This window comes from Saccoglossus kowalevskii, chromosome 18 (assembly GCF_978046115.1).
Source record: "Saccoglossus kowalevskii chromosome 18, keSacKowa6.1, whole genome shotgun sequence".
NCBI lineage: Eukaryota > Metazoa > Hemichordata > Enteropneusta > Harrimaniidae > Saccoglossus > Saccoglossus kowalevskii.
Genome location: NC_140658.1, coordinates 1005313 through 1023804, shown reverse-complemented (window position 1 = coordinate 1023804; position 18492 = coordinate 1005313). Strand labels below are relative to the sequence as shown.

The 18492-nt window shown below is 38.9% G+C and overlaps 1 protein-coding gene across 13 annotated transcripts in view; it reads right to left on the bottom strand.

The window, feature by feature from the left end:
* LOC100329046 (otoferlin) overlaps window positions 1-18492 on the bottom strand; it is a 317927-nt gene that overhangs the window by 246454 nt on the left and 52981 nt on the right. For all 13 annotated transcript variants that reach the window (XM_085492732.1, XM_085492720.1, XM_085492731.1 and 10 more), the window contains exons 2-5: window positions 7141-7199; window positions 6895-6983; window positions 6409-6508; window positions 5837-6039 (exon numbers count right to left, since the gene is read on the bottom strand). In XM_085492732.1, the coding sequence (XP_085348858.1) occupies window positions 5837-6039; window positions 6409-6508; window positions 6895-6983; window positions 7141-7199 (451 nt within the window). The remainder of the gene's footprint in view (window positions 1-5836; window positions 6040-6408; window positions 6509-6894; window positions 6984-7140; window positions 7200-18492) is intronic.

Sequence of the window (18492 nt, the reverse complement as noted above, 5' to 3'; positions counted from 1 at the left end):
AATGGGACTGTCAGGTGGTGATTGTGGCCATCTCTCAGCTGATAATGGGACTGTCAGGTGGTGGTTGTGGCCATCTCTCAGCTGATAATGGGACTGTCAGGTGGTGATTGTGGCCATCTCTCAGCTGATAATGGGACTGTCAGGTGGTGGTTGTGGCCATCTCTCAGCTGATAATGGGACTATCAGGTGGTGGTTGTGGCCATCTCTCAGCTGATAATGGGACTGTCAGGTGGTGGTTGTGGCCATCTCTCAGCTGATAATGGGACTATCAGGTGGTGGTTGTGGCCATCTCTCAGCTGATAATGGGACTGTCAGGTGGTGGTTGTGGCCATCTCTCAGCTGATAATGGGACTGTCAGGTGGTGATTGTGGCCATCTCTCAGCCGATAATGGGACTATCAGGTGGTGGTTGTGGCCATCTCTCAGCTGATAATGGGACTGTCAGGTGGTGATTGTGGCCATCTCTCAGCTGATAATGGGACTGTCAGGTGGTGGTTGTGGCCATCTCTCAGCTGATAATGGGATTATCAGGTGGTAGTTGTGGCCATCTCTCAGCCGATAATGGGACTGTCAGGTGGTGATTGTGGCCATCTCTCAGCTGATAATGGGACTGTCAGGTGGTGATTGTGGCCATCTCTCAGCCGATAATGGGACTGTCAGGTGGTGGTTGTGGCCATCTCTCAGCTGATAATGGGACTGTCAGGTGGTGATTGTGGCCATCTCTCAGCCGATAATGGGACTGTCAGGTGGTGGTTGTGGCCATCTCTCAGCTGATAATGGGACTGTCAGGTGGTGATTGTGGCCATCTCCCAGCCGATAATGGGACTGTCAGGTGGTGGTTGTGGCCATCTCTCAGCTCATAATGGGACTGTCAGGTGGTGGTTGTGGCCATCTCTCAGCTGATAATGGGACTGTCAGGTGGTGATTGTGGCCATCTCTCAGCTGATAATGGGACTGTCAGGTGGTGGTTGTGGCCATCTCTCAGCTGATAATGGGACTGTCAGGTGGTGGTGGTGGCCATCTCTCAGCCGATAATGGGACTGTCAGGTGGTGATTGTGGCCATCTCTCAGCCGATAATGGGACTATCAGGTGGTGGTTGTGGCCATCTCTCAGCTGATAATGGGACTGTCAGGTGGTGGTTGTGGCCATCTCTCAGCCGATAATGGGACTATCAGGTGGTGGTTGTGGCCATCTCTCAGCTGATAATGGGACTATCAGGTGGTGGTTGTGGCCATATCTCAGCTGATAATGGGACTATCAGGTGGTGATTGTGGCCATCTCTCAGCTAATAATGGGACTGTCAGGTGGTGGTTGTGGCCATCTCTCAGCTGATAATGGGACTGTCAGATGGTGGTTGTGGCCATCTCTCAGCTGATAATGGGACTGTCAGGTGGTGATTGTGGCCATCTCTCAGCTGATAATGGGACTGTCAGGTGGTGGTTGTGGCCATCTCTCAGCCGATAATGGGACTGTCAGGTGGTGATTGTGGCCATCTCTCAGCTGATAATGGGACTGTCAGGTGGTGGTTGTGGCCATCTCTCAGCTGATAATGGGACTGTCAGGTGGTGGTTGTGGCCATCTCTCAGCTGATAATGGGACTGTCAGGTGGTGATTGTGGCCATCTCTCAGCTGATAATGGGACTGTCAGGTGGTGGTTGTGGCCATCTCTCAGCTGATAATGGGACTGTCAGGTGGTGGTTGTGGCCATCTCTCAGCTGATAATGGGACTGTCAGGTGGTGATTGTGGCCATCTCTCAGCTGATAATGGGACTGTCAGGTGGTGATTGTGGCCATCTCTCAGCTGATAATGGGACTGTCAGGTGGTGGTTGTGGCCATCTCTCAGCTGATAATGGGACTGTCAGGTGGTGGTTGTGGCCATCTCTCAGCCGATAATGGGACTGTCAGGTGGTGGTTGTGGCCATCTCTCAGCCGATAATGGGACTGTCAGGTGGTGATTGTGGCCATCTCTCAGCTGATAATGGGACTGTCAGGTGGTGGTTGTGGCCATATCTCAGCTGATAATGGAACTGTCAGATGGTGGTTGTGGCCATCTCTCAGCTGATAATGGGACTGTCAGGTGGTGATTGTGGCCATCTCTCAGCCGATAATGGGACTGTCAGGTGGGGATTGTGGCCATCTCTCAGCTGATAATGGGACTGTCAGGTGGTGGTTGTGGCCATATCTCAGCTGATAATGGGACTGTCAGGTGGTGGTTGTGGCCATCTCTCAGCTGATAATGGGACTGTCAGGTGGTGATTGTGGCCATCTCTCAGCTGACAATGGGACTGTCAGATGGTGGTTGCGGCCATCTCTCAACTAATAATGGGACTGTCAGGTGGTGGTTGTGGCCATCTCTCAGCTGATAATGGGACTGTCAGGTGGTGGTTGTGGCCATCTCTCAGCTGATAATGGGACTGTCAGATGGTGGTTGTGGCCATCTCTCAACTAATAATGGGACTGTCAGGTGGTGGTTGTGGCCATCTCTCAGCTGATAATGGGACTGTCAGGTGGTGGTTGTGGCCATCTCTCAGCTGATAATGGGACTGTCAGGTGGTGATTGTGGCCATCTCTCAGCTGATAATGGGACTGTCAGGTGGTGATTGTGGCCATCTCTCAGCTGATAATGGGACTGTCATGTGGAGGTTGTGGCCATCTCTCAGCTGATAATGGGACTGTCAGGTGGTGATTGTGGCCATCTCTCAACCGATAATGGAACTGTCAGGTGGTGGTTGTGGCCATCTCTCAGCCGATAATGGGACTGTCAGGTGGTGGTTGTGGCCATCTCTCAGCCGATAATGGGACTGTCAGGTGGTGGTTGTGGCCATCTCTCAGTCGATAATGGGACTGTCAGGTGGTGGTTGTGGCCATCTCTCAGCCGATAATGGAACTGTCAGATGGTGGTTGTGGCCATCTCTCAACTAATAATGGGACTGTCAGATAGTTGTGGCCATCTCTCAACAAATAATGGGACTGTCAGGTGGTGGTTGTGGCCATCTCTCAGCCGATAATGGGACTGTCAGGTAGTTGTGGCCATCTCTCAACTAATAATGGGACTGTCAGGTGGTCGTTGTGGCCATCTCTCAGCCGATAATGAGACTGTCAGGTGGTGGTTGTGGCCATCTCTCAGCCGATAATGGGACTGTCAGGTGGTGGTTGTGGCCATATCTCAGCCGATAATGGGACTGTCAGATGGTGGTTGTGGCCATCTCTCAGCCGATAATGGGACTGTCAGGAGGTGGTTGTGGCCATCTCTCAACTAATAATGGGACTGTCAGGTAGTTGTGGCCATCTCTCAACTAATAATGGGACTGTCAGGTGGTGGTTGGGGCCATATCTCAGCTGATAATGGGACTGTCAGATGGTGGTTGTGGCCATATCTCAGCCGATAATGTGACTGTCAGGTGGTGGTTGTGGCCATCTCCCAGCCGATAATGGGACTGTCAGGTGGTGGTTGTGGCCATCTCTCAACTAATAATGGGACTGTCAGGTGGTCGTTGTGGCCATCTCTCAGCCGATAATGGGACTGTCAGGTGGTCGTTGTGGCCATCTCTCAGCCGATAATGGGACTGTCAGGTGGTGGTTGTGGCCATCTCTCAGCCGATAATGGGATTATCAGGTGGTGGTTGTGGCCATATCTCAGTCGATAATGGGACTGTCAGGTGGTGGTTGTGGCCATCTCTCAGCCGATAATGGAACTGTCAGATGGTGGTTGTGGCCATCTCTCAACTAATAATGGGACTGTCAGATAGTTGTGGCCATCTCTCAACAAATAATGGGACTGTCAGGTGGTGGTTGTGGCCATCTCTCAGCCGATAATGGGACTGTCAGGTAGTTGTGGCCATCTCTCAACTAATAATGGGACTGTCAGGTGGTCGTTGTGGCCATCTCTCAGCCGATAATGGGATTGTCAGGTGGTGGTTGTGGCCATCTCTCAGTCGATAATGGGACTGTCAGGTGGTGGTTGTGGCCATATCTCAGCCGATAATGGGACTGTCAGATGGTGGTTGTGGCCATCTCTCAGCCGATAATGGGACTGTCAGGAGGTGGTTGTGGCCATCTCTCAACTAATAATGGGACTGTCAGGTAGTTGTGGCCATCTCTCAACTAATAATGGGACTGTCAGGTGGTGGTTGTGGCCATATCTCAGCTGATAATGGGACTGTCAGATGGTGGTTGTGGCCATATCTCAGCCGATAATGTGACTGTCAGGTGGTGGTTGTGGCCATCTCCCAGCCGATAATGGGACTGTCAGGTGGTGGTTGTGGCCATCTCTCAGCTGATAATGGGACTGTCAGGTGGTGGTTGTGGCCATCTCTCAGCTGATAATGGGACTGTCAGGTGGTGGTTGTGGCCCTCTCTCAGTCGATAATGGGACTGTCAGGTGGTGATTGTGGCCATCTCTCAGCTGATAATGGGACTGTCAGGTGATGGTTGTGGCCATCTCTCAGCCGATAATGGGACTGTCAGGTGGTGGTTGTTTCCATCTCTCAGCCGATATTGGGACTGTCAGGTGGTGGTTGTGGCCATCTCTCAGCTGATAATGGGACTGTCAGATGGTGGTTGTGGCCATATCTCAGCCGATAATGGGACTGTCAGATGGTGGTTGTGGCTATATCTCAGCCGATAATGGGACTGTCAGGTGGTGGTTGTGGCCATCTCTCAGCCGATAATGGGACTGTCAGGTGGTGGTTGTGGCCATCTCTCAACTAATAATGGGACTGTCAGGTAGTTGTGGCCATCTCTCAACTAATAATGGGACTGTCAGATGGTGGTTGTGGCCATCTCTCAACTAATAATGGGACTGTCAGGTGGTGGTTGTGGCCATCTCTCAGCCGATAATGGGCCTGTCAGATGGTGGTTGTGGCCATCTCTCAACTAATAATGGGACTGTCAGATGGTGGTTGTGGCCATCTCTCAACTAATAATGGGACTGTCAGGTGGTGGTTGTGGCCATCTCTCAGCCGATAATGGGCCTGTCAGATGGTGGTTGTGGCCATCTCTCAACTAATAATGGGACTGTCAGGTGGTGGTTGTGGCCATCTCTCAGCCGATAATGGGACTGTCAGGTGGTGGTTGTGGCCATCTCTCAGCTGATAATGGGACTGTCAGATGGTGGTTGTGGCCATCTCTCAGCTGATAATGGGACTGTCAGGTGGTGACTGTGGCCATCTCTCAGCTGATAATGGGACTGTCAGGTGGTGGTTGTGGCCATCTCTCAGTCGATAATGGGACTGTCAGGTGGTGGTTGTGGCCATCTCTCAGCCGATAATGGAACTGTCAGGTGGTGGTTGTGGCCATCTCTCAATTGATAATGGGACTGTCAGGTGGTGGTTGTGGCCATCTCTCAGCCGATAATGGAACTGTCAGATGGTGGTTGTGGCCATCTCTCAGCTGATAATGGAACTGTCAGGTGGTGGTTGTGGCCATCTCTCAGTCGATAATGGAACTGTCAGGTGGTGGTTGTGGCCATCTCTCAGCTGATAATGGGACTGTCAGGTGGTGGTTGTGGCCATCTCTCAGCCAATAATGGAACTGTCAGGTGGTGGTTGTGGCCATCTCTCAGTCGATAATGGAACTGTCAGATGGTGGTTGTGGCCATCTCTCAGCTGATAATGGGACTGTCAGGTGATGGTTGTGGCCATCTCTCAGCTAATAATGGGAGTGTCAGGTGGTGGTTGTGGCCATCTCTCAGCTGATAATGGGACTGTCAGGTGGTGATTGTGGCCATCTCTCAGCCGATAATGGGACTGTCAGGTGGTGGTTGTGGCCATAATAAAATAATAAAATGATAATAAAATACAGGTGGTGAACATACAAAATTGAATGAATACTAACCTTCTAGTTGTGCCGACAGTATTGAGACTTGTTCTGGATCCTAGTTTTGAGCTACCGCTTGTCAAACTGGCAATATCAAAGATGTCATCACCAGCATTGTCTACCTGGTCATCAGGTAAATGTTTGTATGCAAAATCTTCTTTCATCCAGTCTCCAACTGTGCCATCCGGTGCTTGATATTGTAGATTAAGTGTAATTGTGGTCTGGGGACAAACATTTTATATTACTTATGATGATCATTGCTCATACCATGTAAATTTTTACTGAACATACTATGTCACAAGTAAATGTTCACTACACATACTACATGTACGTTCACTAAACAAACTATGTTGCAAGTCAATGTCCATTAAACAAACTATGTTTTACTAAATAAACTATGTTAAAAGTCAGTTTTCATTAAACAAACTGTTACAAGTCAATGTTTACTGAATATACTATGTTTGAAATCAATTTTTATCAAACATATTATGTTACAAGTCAATGTTCATTAAACATACTATGTTATAAGTCAATTTCACTGAACATACCATGTAACATGTGAATTTTACTGAAAATACTATGTTACTTACTGCTATTGCTGTGTTATTTGCATCCAGTAGTGATTCTGTCAAATATAACTGACCATCTTCCACCAACTTTTGTAATACCATTTCAAATTTTCCAACCAATCTAAATAAAAAAAATTCTTATACTTACAGAATAATTGACATGAGGGGCTATCAGCCATGTGATTTGAATAAAAAGCAACACATCTTAAACAAATGTACAAAACAAAGTGCACAATTTTGCAGTATTTGAAGCATATTTTAAAAACTCAATGTAGAATAAAAACTTGTGCAGCACCAATATTATCATATTAAACACATTTTAATGACAGTGATATCATTTGATCAGTGTATGTCAAAAATATTAAATAATATTCTAAAATATAAAAAACTTCATAATTTTAAATAGATCAAATAAAAAGAGAGTTTACAATTAATTAAATCAATTAATATTAAATTTATCAGGTCCTAGTGCTTGTTGGTAATTGAATAATTAAAATTATTACTTACTTTTTACTCCTGAATTTGTTAAAATTATAAAGACATATTTCGATAGTTTCATATTTCTCAATACTACTTGCAACTGGCCATTCAAATCGCTGTAAAATATAAAATATTTGTTAAAAGTAATCAAAGACATGGATCAAGTTGTACATGTATGTGTGTTTTTATCAGTTAACAAAGATACGAGAAAACATAATCTTTAAATTTGTATTATATTTAGTGTACCATAACAGTCTAAGACAGTTAACTCACCTCATCCCATATTGCTTCATCTTCACAGTTTTCCACTGTCTGTGTAAACTGACTCACACCTAAATTTATAAAATAAAGATAAACAAAATGTGAGTTCAGAAACAATTAAAGTATACATACATGTACATGTTATCACATGACGCACACTGTCTACTTTGTAGAGATCAACTATCGGTAAATAATGCTCAGTCAATTCTCACATCATTTCTTTAAATCACAATACTAAACATAATTTTGTCCTCACACCATGAAATTTAATTTTTTTAAGAAACCATCGTGTATTGTAAACAATCTAATTTGATATGGCATTTGTAAAGAAATATTGTTTGAAAGTTCTTTACAATCTATGTTCGTAAAACCGTCACTGCTATATACATGTACAAAGTTTTGTGATTTTTATTGACTACACAGAAATTTGTCCATTACAAAATTAAAGTGGTTTACAGCATCCGTAAGTACAATATTATGAACTTAAAATATGTCATAATAATTTGAATCTTTCTCACAGAAATTACAGTATTTAGTCTATTGCAAATAATAAAGCTGAGTCTATTGTAAAAACAAATCATATTTCAATGAAATATAGTGGACAATAAGTGTTGTCATTACAATAATAATAATTTTGTTCAATACTTTAATGATGTGATATATAATAAATCCCATTTAAGGCTCATGTGCACTTCTAATAGAACAAATATTGTAAAAACTTATTTTGTAGACATGACAGGAAGTCCCAATCCTTTACATGTACATTGTCTTGCCTAATTTAAGATTAATTACGTCATATGCAGATTGCTGGTACATTCCACTGTATTTCACAGCATCAAAGCATAATGAGATAGATATTAAGCAAGCTTTACATAATCCTGTCACTATTATAATTATTATTATTATTATTAATTAATATACATGTATTATGTAATAATAATAATAAAATCTAAATATAATCTGAACTCTTCAAACTCAAATTCAATATTTATTGTCTTTCATGAAATTTTTCTTGACTTTTTCAAAAATGTTGATAGCTAATGAGAAATTTGGTCCAAAATTAACAAGAAAATTATACTTTGCAAATATCAAAATGTATATAATAATCTTGAGTTTGATTCCCTGCCATACCAGCAGCCTGTCGTCTGAGATAGCTCCGCTGTTAGCAATGCACATTGCAATTAAAGAACAGAAGATATCATTAGAAAATGAACAATACATGTATGTATAGTATCAAAGCAACATGACTTGCTGTTTTCAACAAGAAGTCAAAAATATCACTTTTTAGGACCAAATTTAGTACCTATATATGTAATATCAAAGCAATTGGACTTACAGTTTTTAACAAGAAGTCGAAAATATCACTTTTCACCAAAAATGACAAAAAATATCACTTTTTACCAAAAATGACAAAAATATTCACCAAAATTAGAGAATTAAAGATATCATCACAAAATGAACAAATCTGAGAAAGGTCTACATGTAGTATCTATATATGTAATATCAAAGCAATTGAACTTTTGGTTTTTAACAAGAAGTCGAAAATATCACTTTTTACCAAAAATTACAAAAATATTCACCAAAATTAGAGAATTGAAGATATCATCACAAAATGAACAAATCTGAGAGAGGTCCACATGTAGTACCTATATATGTAATATCAAAGCAATCGGACTTACATTTTTTAACAAGAAGTCAAAAATATCACTTTTTACCAAAAATGACAAAAATATTAACCAAAATTAGAGAATTGAAGATATCATCACGAAATGAACAAATCTGAGAAAGGTCTACATGTAGTATCTATATATGTAATATCAAAGCAATTGAACTTTTGGTTTTTAACAAGAAGTCGAAAATATCACTTTTTACCAAAAATATTCGCCAAAATTGGAGAATTGAAGATATCATTACAAAATAAACAAAACTGAGAGAGGTCCACATGTAGTACCTATATATGTAATATCAAAGCACTTGGACTTGCGGTTTTTAACAAGAAGTCGAAAATATCATTTTTTACCAAAAATGACAAAATATTCACCAAAATTAGAGAATTGAAGATATCAACATGAAATGAACAAACCTAAGAAAGGTCTACCCAAGGTACTGTACATATACACCAAGTATCAAAGCATTCAGGCTTGTAGTTTTCAAGAAGAAGTCAAAAAAGTAAAACATTGAAACGAACAACGGACAACGGCGACGGACAATCACTCATATGATAAGCTCCACTCGACAAAGTTAACAGCGGAGCTAATAAACTTTGCAGATAGATCTCAATATCTCTTGAGATATGAATGGATCTTGTAGAAAAACAGATATTATACTTGTCATAATTAATATGCAACTTGTATGTCAATAATCTTTCCAATTCATTTATCACATTTATGAGTCCCATGTCTATTGAAAAATGATAAAACTAACTAGAAATAATGAGAAATTGGTCATTTGGTTTTATTTTATTAGCCTATATTTAAGCTATCAGACAATGTATACTAGGTTCTTATATTGGTTAGTATCTTTTTAGAGAATGTCTGAGTCACAGGTCAATTTTAACTAGTTTTTTCTCTGTTGCAACCTTAAGGTAGAGATGCAGGTTCGTGGGCACTTGGGAGTGAAATTTTTTTTTTTTGCTTTTTAGTATCCAAACAGTCTGGGCTATAGACTGTTAGAATTTTGTAGAATTGTGAATAGTGGAACATACTCAAAAAACGATTTTAAAATATAGATAACAGGTACAAACATTCTCTCTTTTGAATGCTTAGCAAGATTTAGCAGGGCTGTACATAAATAATAAAAAGAAACATGGTGAAAAAAAGAAATGACAAGATCTCCATATTATGCACTATATTTAACTTTTAACAAAACGATAATACATTTGAATTTGAAACAGAAGCATGGTTTAGGAGCTATTTCTTTTAAAATCACTTTTGACCAAAAAAGCACATGTTTGTGCACATTTCAAACTACAGTGTCCATAAAAAAAATACTAACAAAATTTTAAAATTTATACAATAAGCTTTCCGAAAATATATAGTTTTGTGGACAAGAGAGGTCGTCTTGATTTCCTAGTTAACTAATTAAAATGCCTGTCAGGTAAACTGCATCTCTACCTTAAGGGACAAAACATAAATGATCCAATCATCAATGTTTTTAATGCATCTTAAGACCCTACCAGCTGGGCAAATAAAACAACAACTATCAGTAATTCCTAAACATTTTTTTTTTGTGTTCCTCACAAATTGCTGCAGTGATACAGCAATCATAGAGCCCTTTCACAGAAACACAAATTTGTTGACAACAGACAACAACATTTTTTATTTCTGTGGACATACATGAATAGTAATTAACCTTTTCACCGCCAGACTTTCTTGTTCAAATTTTTCTGCACTTTTTTCTTACATTCTTCAATATTTCTGGAACTGAACCCTAAATTTGGACGGCAAAATTTGAGCCAGTTTCAATTTTTACTGAAGTGCAGACTATAAACAGAACTATTTTGTGATGAAAAGAGGGAACTGGTGGAGAAAAGGTTTTTCAATGACAAACATTTCAAGTGTTTTAAAAATGATTTAAAATAATATAAACATGAGAGTTAAATACACTGTTAAATAGAATTACAAAAAAAAATACTCTGTGATAAGCAAAAGAAAGACAAATAAGAGATTGCCTGACAGCAATTTTTTCAAATGTTGTTTTTTAACTGGCCCTGTGAATTGCACAGGATATTCGTAATGCACAACTTGTTTTTTTTTTTATCTGCCTTTGTTTCCTAGCTACGACCAAATAACTACATGTGTGCTACCGACAGTCTGTTGATAGTAAGTTTTACTAAGTTATGTAAAAATTTTAATTCCTTCAAGAAGTATTTTTAATAAACTGTACAAATTGAACTAATATTCTAAGAGCAAATTTAATTTTAACAAGAAGAAAATAATTGACAACTGTAATAAGACATGTTTTTTTCAGTGATAATTTAATTATTTCTAATGTTCGTCACATACTACATGAGAAATAATTGCCAATTTGCATAACCATTCAAAATGTTGATGCTTTATAATTAAAATTCCTGTTACAGTCACTATTTTAAATTTGATTATTGTTTTGTATCAAGCGATTTGGAGTACAAAGTATGGAGATACCGTCATCATTTTTTTAACCAGGTTTTTATTTTACTATTTCTGTAAAACCATGCTAAGCATTCAAAGAGTGAAAATTTCTGTGTCTGCTTTCTATATTTTAAAAGCCTTTCTTTTTTTAGTATGTTCCACTATCAACAAAGCTCTATAATTTTAGCAGTCTCTAGTCAGTCATGTCTGAGTAAGAAAAAGCAAAACAATTCACTTAAGTGCCCACAAACATGCATCAAGGTAAGATGAATTCCACTGAGACTAGTCAGTCATTTTTTCCAGATTCTCAGTGTGTATGCCATTGTCAAAAAGATGTTTGTACTAACTTGTTTAAAATTTACATACATATTCTCAATAAAAGCATTAATTAAATATGAATTTTCAGTAAAGAAAAATAAGACTGAAGTGATAAAGAAAAGATTTGAACAAGTTTTTCAATTTGTAGTACAACAATCCAAGTTACCCGAGGTCCATACCAATCCACAGTACATGAGTCACTCTATAAAGTACAATGACTGCATGACCATATATGGTAATCTGTATCAATTAATTTGAAATTAAAACTAATTGGTCATCTATTATAAATTATTAATTAATCAGCTAAGGCAAAGGTCATAATGTCATTGCACTGTATTGATAGACAAACTAAATTATTCAGATTAATTATTTCAAAAGCTAACAAGGTCAGGATATTGCTTTACAACGTCTTTCACTATGTAATTATTTGAATAGTTACTGTGTGTTATCACCTGAGCGAAGACAAGAGCCGTGTCCTCACTGGCAAACATGATCTGTATTGAGATACAAATGTGGATGTAATCATCAATGTGGTGTAGGTATTAATGACACAGTGTTCATACCATAGACTCTGATTAGTCAAAATGAACTGTAGACATTAATCAGCGATTCTGCCAGTGACGGAGACATAGAATCTAGGTCAGGGGAAGCCCCCATGACCCCAAGATTCTTTTCCCTTCTGTCACGAACCACATGACTGAGGCCATATGGCGACGCCATAGACGGCTGTACAATCACTCTCTCTCCGCATCAAGGACTAACCCAACACTACAGAAAGAGTGGGGTGATTTTGGGGAACCGGAGTCTATGGTGGGTATGAACTATGTGAATAGGCGGGTTCGGAGAACCCTCTGCCTAAATTCACTCAGTTCAATTACCTACCATATACTCCGGTCAGTCAAAACGACTATTTTGAACTGTAGGCAGAGTCAGACGCTGATAGGTGGCGGGTTTTCCGAGCAAACAGAAAATGATGAAAGTCTTTTCCCAGTCCGGGATGATACACTCTGCAACTACCACTCATCACCTAGTTAAGACCCAAAAGAGGGTGGTGTCTTACCTTGCCTGTGCTGTTTCCAGGGGGAAAACGCTAAAAATGCTGCTGCGGTGACAGGGTTCAGTGTGCCCAAGAAAGCTAGACCCAAAACCCAAATTCGGGGGTAGTATGCTTTCGAAGTAAAGACCGAAACAGTTCTGCATAAGGAAACTTCCAAGGAGTGCTGATGGTAGAGAAATCTGAGACTGACTTATCGCCTATGCGCAAGGACCCTTGTGGTCGTTCGGGCTGGGTCAGCATCCAGAGTCTGACCCGCTACGATGGCCTAAACTCGATTGGGTGTTTCTTAGGTAGTAGTTGATAAAGATGTTTGCGTTCTCTAGAAGCCTGCTCTCAGAAAATGTTCAATGGGGGGAGCCTGATGCTAGCACTAGTGAGTTAACTAGGGGATTCGATCTGAACCATCTGATTCGTTGCACTCCGAAGCTCCGACACTGCACCCGCCATCTCCTCATCAAAGAGGGTGGAAGATGTCCAGTCTGCGTCACTGAGGTGGGGACGTACCCCCTGACTCATCTCGAGGGCAAACCCGGTGCTGTGCGAGGACGGATCCACAAAGGGACCCGCAACAGGCCCCATAGGAGGAAAAATCTCCAGGGGCACAGTCTCACTGTGGCCGGTAAAATCGGGTAAACCAACGCCAGAAACAACAGACGGTGAAGGATGCCCACCAATCAGTGGGGGGTGACCAAAAAATATTGGTACCTCCACCATCGGGCCTCCTACTCGACGTCTCAGTACACGAAGTACAGGTAGCCAAGCATGAGGACTTTCCACTCATGCCAACACACAACTCACTTTAACCGATTTTTACTGGACATGCGACCTTGCTGTGAAAATACAAATGATTATCCGGCTGTAATGGGGCTTCCCCTGACCTACATTCTATCTCTCCGTCATTGACTGACCGAAGTCTATGGTGGGTAATTGAACGTAGTGAATTTAGTCGGCATATGAGGAAATCAGGGACTTATACATCCATGTGCTGAAGTACAATGTAACATACTCCCCCAACAATGGTCCCTAACAGAAAGTAGAACAGATACACATTTGTATTTTCATGAACATTATTTTGGTTGTTGACAAATGCCAATACTAAAAGTTGGTCAACTTTTTTATGAGAATCAATGTAAAATTATTGCAAAACAGAAATTGAATTCAATATAGGCTTTATACATGAATGGCAACATCATTTATATCAAAATATGACCATAAAATGAACACATTCTTATATACAAGTAATTCCAATCACCATACATTTGCTGGGTGTCAGTGCCACTAAATGCCCAGTATTTGCATATGTTGGTCTGCTTAGAAAGCCAAGATTCAACTGGCTTGGCTTTGAACGTTTCCACACAGGTTTCAGCATATGCTAAATTTAAATCCATGTTGATCTGAATAGGGTGATGTAGACAAGAACAGTACAGTTTGGTAGAACCATCCAATCTTCAAGTCCTCATAGACATGCATGTTGCACCATAGACTTAAGTCACACCACACTAACGATGGCTAAACATATAACTGGTGTGTTAATTATTCAATGAAAATCAAAATAATCCCAAAATTAAAGAGCAAATGTATAAATTTTTTGATATACTATCACAAATGACTGAGCATGTTAAATAACTAGCTCAGTGTTTATTTCAGGTTATTTTTCTATGTACATGTCAATGCTTATTCAGAAAGTGTGTATTGTATGTATTTTGTGTTTTTTAATTGCATACACATAACTTGTCAACAAAACCCATTGTTGTCATAGAGCATTTGTCTTAAAAGATATCCTTATCTGAATATTGCGAAAGCTTTGTTACAGTGAATTTCATAAAAGTGTGAATGTTGTTTATATAAAATAAAATTGCCAACATGTCAACCAGTCACAACAACTTAATGATGCATGGGACTAAATTGGCCAATGACTGAAAGAAACCCTAAAAGACTTGTGGGTAAATAGGCGTTAAGTACGAATGGCTTCACCATTCACACCTATGAAAGCATTATATTTTTCAGATTTAACAAAGCTTGATGGTCTTCAGGGTCAATGTTTTATAAATATTTTATTAGTTTCTATAAAAAAACATTGTATACTAAATTATTAAAATACAAGCCATGCATGGCACAGTCCCCGTTAGTTATCAAATTTAAGGTATATAGTTTTGTTTATAGTAATATAGCTGGAATATAATTTTTTAACATTAAAATGATTGACATTTGTATCAAGTACATGTACTTGTCCATATTGAGAGATATTGCTCTGGAACAGCATTCAAAATCAGCCATTTTGAATACATGTATATATATATAACATGATGTATAACGAATATATAAAATTTGAATATAATCAGTCAAAGCAATTGAGAGATATGGCTCTAGAAGCCCAATCATTAAAACAAAATGGCCGCCAGTCAGCCATTTTGAATCCAATCTGCAGAATAAAATGACGTGCATCAGGAACCCGTAATGTCTAATGTATGTACCAAGTTTGAACGAATAAATGCTTGATATTTGATGATTTTTTAGCGCATTTGGCTATTTTTAATAGGATCGTCAAACCAATATATCTGTTTATCTATGACATGATGTATAATGAATATTTAAAATTTGAACATAATCAGTCAAAACAAGTCAGAGATATGGGTCTAGAAACCCATTCATTAAAACAAAATGGCCACCAGACAGTCATTTTGATTCGATCTGAAAAATAAATGATGTGCATCAGGAACCTGTAATGTTTGAACGAAATCCATCCATAAATGCCAGAAATGCTTGATATTTGATGATTTTTTAGCACAAAAATGGCCACCATTCACCCATTTTTAATAGGATCGTCAAACCAATGTATCAGTATATCTATGATATGATCTATAATGAATATAAAAATATTTGAACATAATCAGTCAAAGCAAGTCAGAGATATGGCACTAGAAGCCCAATCATTAAAACAAAATGGCCGCCAGTTGGCCATTTTTAATCTTATCTGAAAAACAAAATGATGTGCATCAAGGTCCTATAATGTCTAACGTGTATACAAATTTTGAACAAAATCCATCTGTAAATAGCCAAGAAAATGGTTGATTTTTATGATTTTTTAACACAAAAATGGCCACCATTCGACCATCTTGATCAGATCGTAAAACAAAATGATGTGCATCAAGGTCCTATACTGTCCAACGTATATACAAGGTTTGAACAAAATCCATCTGTAAACAGCCGGGGAAATGCTCGATTTTGAAGATGTTTAGCACAAAAATGGCCGCCATTCGGCTATCTTGAATCAGATCATTAAACAAATTGACGTGCACATGTATGATATCATGTATGATGTATGTGTGAAGTTTGATTGTGATTGGTCCAGGCATTTCTAAGATACAGGGTTAGACGCACGCACACACACACGCACACACGCACGCACGGACGGACACACAGAGGTCAAAACAGAAGTCCCCGTTGTCAGACTGCGTCCGAACGGGGACTAATAATGTGGTCACACCTCGACCGAGGTGTTAAATTAGGCCGCAAAACTTCAATTTACAAGTAAACTATCTCAAGCATTGTTTGGCACCATGCCCAATTTTGAAAGTGAGCGTACGCTCAACTCGTATTTTCGGAAAGCTGAGACGACCCTTTTTTTTACAAGGTCATAGTTGAAATGTTTGATTTTGTTGATTTTTAGCACAAAAATGGCCGGCATTCGACCATCTTGAATCAGATCGTGAAAAAAAATTGACGTGCATATGTATAATATCATGTATGATGTATGTGTGAAGTTTGATTGTGATTAGTCCAGGCATTTTTTAAGATACAGGTCCGGATGCACACACACACACGCGCACGAACACATGGACACACGGACACATGGAGGTCAAAACATAAGTCCATGTTTTCGGACTGCGTTCGAACAGGGACTAATAATTTATTTTTATAGAAATACACATAATGTACATAACGCACACAATTCTAATAATTTAAAGTAAATATGGTATACATGTAATACTGTATATATGCATAGCCCATGTAGGTCCATCAAGTAACAAGTCCATTTCCATGACAGTTCAAAATGTATTACAAAAACACAACAATTATCACACTGACAATAACAGTTCCTGTTACATTGGATGTGGCTGAATTGACCTTTGACGACACAAAATGAACAAATCTGAGAACGATCGAACCACCTAAATATTACCGCCTAGTACATGTATGCAATAATAATGTATACAATTATATTATTATGAAATATTCAACTGTAATTTTGATCTAATATGCTAATTATCTACCATGCTGAGCTGTAAAAGCTCGGAAAACACTGCTGGATGTACAAAGTCCTAGTTTCACATAATTACGTATTCACTGAAATAAACACAAGGTTAATTGACAATGTTTAAGCATTATGTTCTGATGAGTTATGGAGACCAGCTTTATGTCATTACTGATAAATTGTAATGAAATATTCAACTGTAATTTTGATCTAATATGCTAATTATCTACCATGCTGAGCTGTAAAAGCTCGGAAAACACTGCTGGATGTACAAAGTCCTAGTTTCACATAATTACGTTTCACTGAAATAAACACAAGGTTAATTGACAATGTTTAAGCATTATGTTCTGATGAGTTATGGAGACCAGCTTTATGTCATTACTGATAAATTGTCTGTCAAATTATATAATGACATAGTTCCTGTATGTTTTCAGAATTATGTGTCATGTCACAATCAGAATAGGCTCTGGCAAATATGGACATTCCAGCTTGATTTTTGCAGCTTTTCTATGATTTCTGCAGCTATTGTTCTATGAGACTTGTCTTTATAGCTGTTTGGTTAGCGATAGACAATAAACAACAAAAACCAAACAAGCAGCCTGTCGGCTGAGATAGCTCCGCTGTTAGCAATGCACATGGCAATTAAAGAACAGAAGATATCATTACAAAATGAACAAATCTGAGAGAGGTCCACATGTAGTACCTATATGTATAATATATCAAAGCAATTGGACTTGCGGTTTTCAACAAGAAGTCGAAAGTATCACTTTTTACCAAAAATTACAAAAATATTCATCAAAATTAGAGAATAAAAGATATCATTATGAAATGAACAAATCTGAGAGAGGTCCACATGTAGTACCTATATATGTAATATCAAAGCAATTGGACTTGTGGTTTTCAACAAGAAGTCGAAAATATCACTTTTTACCAAAAATTACAAAAATATTCACCAAAATTAGAGAATTGAAGATATCATTACAAAATGAACAAATCTGAGAGAGGTCCACATGTAGTACCTATATATGTAATATCAAAGCAATTGGACTTGCGGTTTTCAACAAGAAGTCGAAAATATCACTTTTTACCAAAAATTACAAAAATATTCACCGAAATTAGAGAATTAAAGATATCATTACAAAATGAACAAATCTGAGAGAGGTCCACATGTAGTACCTATATATGTAATATCAAAGCAATTGGACTTGTGGTTTTCAACAAGAAGTCGAAAATATCACTTTTTACCAAAAATTACAAAAATATTCACCAAAATTAGAGAATTGAAGATATCATTACAAAATGAACAAATCTGAGAGAGGTCCACATGTAGTACCTATATATGTAATATCAAAGCAATTGGACTTGCGGTTTTCAACAAGAAGTCGAAAATATCACTTTTTACCAAAAATTACAAAAATATTCACCAAAATTAGAGAATTAAAGATATCATTACAAAATGAACAAATCTGAGAGAGGTCCACATGTAGTACCTATATATGTAATATCAAAGCAATTGGACTTGCGGTTTTCAACAAGAAGTCGAAAATATCACTTTTTACCAAAAATTACAAAAATATTCACCAAAATTAGAGAATTAAAGATATCATTACAAAATGAACAAATCT